The following is a 6,000-nucleotide window of genomic DNA, read 5'->3' as shown; positions in this document are numbered from 1 at the left end:
GAAACTTGAGATGAAGTTACAGAGAGAAGGATAGAGACCGTAGGAGGGTAGTTTGGAAATCAAAGCTTTGTGCCAGACTCTATCAAAAGCTTTTGATATGTCCAAGGCAACAGCAAAAGTTTCACCAAAATCTCTAAAAGAGGATGACCAAGACTCAGTAAGGAAAGCCAGAAGATCACCAGTAGGGCGGCCTTGACGGAACCCATACTGGCGATCAGATAGAAGGTTGTGAAGTGATAGATGTTTAAGAATCTTCCTGTTGAAGATAGATTAAAAAACCTTAGATAGGCAGGAAATTAAAGCAATAGGACGGTAGTTTGAGGGATTAGAACGGTCACCCTTTTTAGGAACAGGTTGAATGTAGGCAAACTTCCCCCCCCCCCAAAAAAAAAAAAAAAAAAAAAATCACTGTGTTGGATTTCTTAAAACCGGGGTTTTTTTTTTTTTTTCAGCCCAGGGCAGATGGGACTCAATATCGATAAGTGTAAAGTGTTGCACATAGGGAGGAATAATGACCGTGTAAATTATTCAATGAACAGCTCCGAGCTTCTCATAGTTAACGAGGAGAAGGAATTAGGCGTAACGGTTACCTCAGACCTCAGATCAAATAAACATTGCTCAGATATTGTTAGGACTGCTAATAAACTGGTTGGGTTCATTGAGAGGACCTTTGAATTCAAGTTAGAAAGAGTAATTTTCGCTTTGTTTAATGCACTTGTCCGACCTCACCTTGAATATTCTATTAAATTCTGGTCACCTTATTATAAAAAAGACATAGATAAACTGGAGAGAGTACAAAGAAAAGTCACCAAGATCCCACGACTGCAAAACAAACCCTATGAGGAGCGTTTGAATGAACTCAAACTGTTGAGTCTAGGGAAGCGTAGGATGCGAGGGGATTTGATAGAGTTCTTCAAAATGTTTCGAGGGTTTGATAACGTTAACATTAACAACTATGTTATTGTAGACCGAACTAACGCCATTCGTAATAATGGTTGTAAGATCACAGGTAAGCAATTCAGATCAGATGAGGCTAAATACTTTTTCTTTAATAGAACCGTTAATATTTGGAGCTCTCTCCCAGCACAGGTGGTAAATAGTAATACGGTAGAAACATTTCAGCATAGGTTAAATAAGCACCTTGCATCAACCCTTCAAATAACGTACTTCGCTCCTGCATAATTGAAAAAATAAAATAAAATAAAAATAAATAAATAAATAAAATAAATAAATAAAAAAAAATATAGTATTTGATAGAGTAACGTTTCTTTTTTCACCTTTTCTATCACATTCCATTCTATGGTACATAATACAGAATGAGGCTTTGGAAAGGTCAGCGGGCGAAAATATTTAGGAGTTAGCTCAGATCCCTGTCAGAAGAAGAAGAAATAAAAAAAAAAATGTACAGTGGATCTTTTATCCCCAAGAGTCCTCAGCTTTCTCTGTTCTCTATTTGGCGGATCATCACAGGTTGCCAAGGTATCGATTTGTAGCGTCTCCTTACCCTTCTTCAGCCTCAGGTTTTCTCTTTTTTCTCTGTGACGGCTAATAATTTCTTACCTTATTCACATCCTCAATACAACACCATGTTCTTTACTGGCACAAGACACTCACGCGTGCGCAGCAACTTTCTTTCCTTAATACCATTTTTATATTGCTTAATGTGTTGTGTTCAAGGAAATCAAACTCATCCACGTCATTTCCCTCTCAGGTTTTGAGCAGCTTCATAAGAGTATCTGTATTTTTTAAAATTACCCAAGGAATGTTTTCGTATTTTGGCTGAGAGAGAAGGTTCTTTTTCAATGAGGTCTTTTCCACGTGTGGAGAGCACTAAGACATGTCCTTTCCTGAGCCAGACATGTCGTGTGCTGCGATGTAAGCCAGGCTGCGGCTTTTTTCTCATGTCAGCCATCACGTTGGAAGAGTCAACCCAAGTTACCAGCGTGGACACGGTAGTCCTTGAAGATCGTGTTTATCTCAACATTAAACGGAAACCCGACCACCAGACCAATGCAGTGTAAGTCTGGAAACACTTAGCGCTGGAAGTTAACGGATCAATAAGCTTGCTGCAACTATGACTGCATTCGAGGTACATTCTTTCCTAGATCTTAATTGGCATGAGTGGCAGCCAATCATTACTCAACAAAGAATCACATGATGGACTGCAGCAGAAATTATACACAAAATAAACACACATTTTGTAGATTATGTTTTCCAGATATTTTAGAAGCTCCATTTTTTTTTTTTATTAATTAATAAAAAAATTTTTTTAACCAATGAACTCCGCAGGATGTGATCTTCCTGCCTCCACGGCGCTGACTGGCTCTGTTTGGCCAGTAGTGTTCACAGCGTGGTTACCGCAACAGTAAACACTCATTAGGAGGAAACACAGAGAAAACTTTGATGCTGAGATCATACTTTTCTTTTCCTTTACTTGGTATTACGCTTATTATTTTCACGCAGTTTTTTTTTTTCTATCCAATAATAATTTCTTGTTTTCATTTTTCTCATTCTCTTTGTTTTATTTTTCTTTCTCAGTTTTATCTATGAATATATTTGTTTACTCATTATTTCTCCTCGTTAGTCAGATGGAATATATTAATGAACGTGTGGATCAGTAATAGGAGACATACAGAACGGCGATTTTTCAATATATATTTTCAAAGTGTTAGGGAGTCTGGCCCAGGACACAAAAATGAATGAAAAAAATCTTGCTTAAAATGTCGCTCCGGAAAAAAAAGAGAAGAAAAAGAAACAGCAGGAGTAAACTTCAAAGGGTTGGGCAATTTGGTTTATGAGGTGTTTTAATATTTCTCTTTCAAAGCAGGTTAATTCGCAGGAAAGAGGAGAAATGACGGAGAGAAAGAGTTTCAGAGTTTATCATTGAAAGGGATGAGAGAGTAAAGGTACTGGCTAAATCTTGCATCAGTGAGGTGGGTACAAAAAGAGCTGAGGGTAAGTAGAAAGTCTTGTGCAACGAGGTGGACAGAAGAAAGCTGAGAGTAAATAGAAAGAAATGCGCAAGGAAGCCGAGGGAGGAGGGTGGGGAGAAAGATGCGGATATTTTCAGCCATGAAGGGCATTGGCCACACATGATCGAGATTTCAAGACGGTAATAGACGAGCAAACATTCATCATTAATATTGAGGAAAAAGGGAACCAAAAATGTATTAATCAAATTATGCTACGATTTCAATTACCTGTTATTTTCTCTCCAGTCTCTCTCTCTCTCTCTCTCTCTCTCTCTCTCTCCTCTCTCTCTCTCTCTCTCTCTCTCTCTCTCTCTCTCTCTCTCTCTCTCTCTCTCTCTCTCTCTCTCTCTCTCTCTTTCTAAGCGACAAGGACAGTGCCCGGTTATTCACAATATCCTCACAACATCCTCAGCTTTAGTATCCTACAACGATCATTCTTCTGTAAATTGCCATCGACATCAAATTCACAGATGCTATCAAAAGAACAACAAGGACACCGCTGCTACCGAGATGAAATTCCGCAGAAATCAGATCCACACGACGACGGTTAGACTTTATAGACGCTTGCCACATTCCCGTCTCATTTGTTTTCATCATACTGGCGTTCCTAAAAATAAAAATTGAAAGACAGCGAGAGAGCGAGAGAGAGAGAGAGAGAGAGAGAGAGAGAGAGAGAGAGAGAGAGAGAGAGAGAGAGAGAGAGAGAGAGAGAGAGAGAGAGAGAGAGAGAGAGAAGAAGTGAAAGTTCCGAGAGAAAGGCAAATTCAGTTACATATTTAACCGCTGCACTCAGAAGCTGTTCTGTTTGATGTCAATATTCATGACGAACATTATGGAAGGGACAATGCATCTGTTATCGTTTGTTTTTCCTTTTTGATCCACTCCCATGTCCTCCTCCTCCGCCTACTACTACTACTACTACTACTACTACTACTACTACTACTACTACTACTACTACTACTACATATTTATTGCTATTCTTCTCCCTTATCTTCTGCTGTCTCCTCCTCCTCCTCCTCCTCCTCCTCCTCCTCCTCCTCCTACTACTACTACTACTACTACTACTACTACTACTACTACCTTCTGTCTAATCGCCAGCATGGGTTCCGCCAGGGCCGCTCTACTGGTGATCTGACTTTCCTTACTGGGTCTTAGTCATCGTCTTTTAGAGATTTTGCTAAAACTTTTGCTGTTGCTTTAGGCATATCAAAAGCTTTCGAAAGAGTCTGGCACAAAGCTTTCACTTCCAAACTACCCTCCTATGGCTTCTATCCTTCTCTCTGTAACTTCATCTCAAGTTTTCTTTCTGACCGTTCTATTGCTGCTGTGGTAGACGGTCACTGTTCTTCTCCTAAATCTATTAACAGTGGTGTTCCTCAGGGTTCTGTCCTGTCATCCACTCTCTTCCTATTATTCATCAATGATCTTCTCAACCAAACTTTTTGTCCTATCCACTCCTACGCTGATGATACCACCCTGCACTTTTCACGTCTTTTCTTAGACGTCCAACCCTTCAGGAAGTAAACAGTTCACGCAGGGAAGCCACAGAACGACTGACTTCTGATCTCTCAAAAATTTCTGACTGGGGCAGAGCAAACTTAGTATTGTTCAATGCCTCAAAAACTCAATTCCTCCATCTATCAACTCGACACAACCTTCCAGATAACTATCCCCTCTTCTTCAATGACACTCACCTGTCCCCCTCTTCTACACCGAACATCCTCGGTCTGTCCTCTACTTATAATCTAAACTGGAAACTTCACATCTCATCTCTAGCTAAAACAACTTACATGAAGTTAGGTGTTCTGAGACGTCTCCGCCAGTTTTTCTAACTCTTCCAGCTGCTAACTCTGTACAAGGACCTTATCCATTTATTTATGGAGTATGCTTCACTTGTCTGGGGGTTTCCACTCATACAGCTCTTTTAGACAGGGTGGAATCAAAAGCTTTTCGTCTCATCAACTCCTTTCCTCTAACTGACTGTCTTCAGCCTCTTTCTCATCGCCGGAATGCTGCATCTCTTGTTATCTTCTACCGCTATTTTCATGGTAACTGCTCTTCTGATCTTGCTAAGTGCATGCCTTCCCTCCTCCCGTGGCCTCGCAGTACAAGACTTTCTTCTTTCTCTCAACCCTATTCTGTCCAACTCTCTAATGCAAGAGTTAACCGCTATTCTCAATCATTCATTCCTTTCTCTGGTAAACTGTGGAACTCCCTGCCTGCTTCTATATTTCCACCTTCCTATGACTTGAACTCCTTCAAGAGGGAGGTTTCATGAAACTAATCCTTCAACTTCAACTTTTGACTACCGTCTCAAGGGCCTTTTTTTTTTTTTTAACTTGATTTTTGTCACCTTGGCCGGTGTCCCTCCTACATAAAAATAACTATTATTCCTCCTCCTCCTCCTCCTCCTCCTCCTCCTCCTCCTCCTCCTCCTCCTCCTCCTACTACTACTACTAGTGGTAATATAATATGACTACTACTATTACAAAGTGTACTCTAAAACCATCGTGAAATCGTGACGTGTTTGTTGTACTCACTACAAGACCGCTTCCTTCAGTAAATTAGCGTAACTGAACACTCACCAGGGTCAAATTTGAGTGCGATGGAGGACAAGATGTGGGCGGGGTTGGAGGGCGCGAGGGTGAAGCTGAAGGGCGGCCCGTGACCCAGCTCCCAAACGTCAGCATCCGTCGCCTTCAGGAGTCCGAGCAGCGTTGGCGGGGCGTCCTCGGCCACGTGGAAGACAGTGGGCGGCAGCAGGGTAGGCGCGCAGTCGTTCACGTCCGTCACAGTGAGGGTGAGGGTGGCTGTGGCGGTGAGGGGAGGGCGGCCTCTGTCCACCGCCACTACCAGGGCCTCCCCCGCGGCGCCCCCAGGAATCTCACGGTCCAGCGCCCTCCACAGCGTAATGTCCCCAGCCTCGTCCACCCGCAGCGCCCCCCAGCCGCCCATCATCAGGTAGTCCACGCCTTCCTCGCCGCCCTGCCGGTGCAATCAATCATGTTTAGATTCGTATTAGCACTGT

At 42.2% G+C, this 6,000-nt stretch overlaps 1 protein-coding gene across 4 annotated transcripts in view; it reads right to left on the bottom strand.

Moving 5' to 3' along the window:
• The window catches only part of LOC135100455 (neural-cadherin-like), a 78,226-nt gene that overhangs the window by 42,373 nt on the left and 29,853 nt on the right, over nt 1-6,000 (bottom strand). For all 4 annotated transcript variants that reach the window (XM_064003369.1, XM_064003370.1, XM_064003367.1 and 1 more), the window contains exon 6: nt 5,558-5,957. In XM_064003369.1, coding sequence (XP_063859439.1) covers nt 5,558-5,957 — 400 coding nt within the window. The remainder of the gene's footprint in view (nt 1-5,557; nt 5,958-6,000) is intronic.

Source organism: Scylla paramamosain, chromosome 5 (assembly GCF_035594125.1).
Source record: "Scylla paramamosain isolate STU-SP2022 chromosome 5, ASM3559412v1, whole genome shotgun sequence".
NCBI lineage: Eukaryota > Metazoa > Arthropoda > Malacostraca > Decapoda > Portunidae > Scylla > Scylla paramamosain.
The sequence above is the reverse complement of the archived record's forward strand: the minus strand, read 5'-3'. Positions and strand labels throughout refer to the sequence as shown.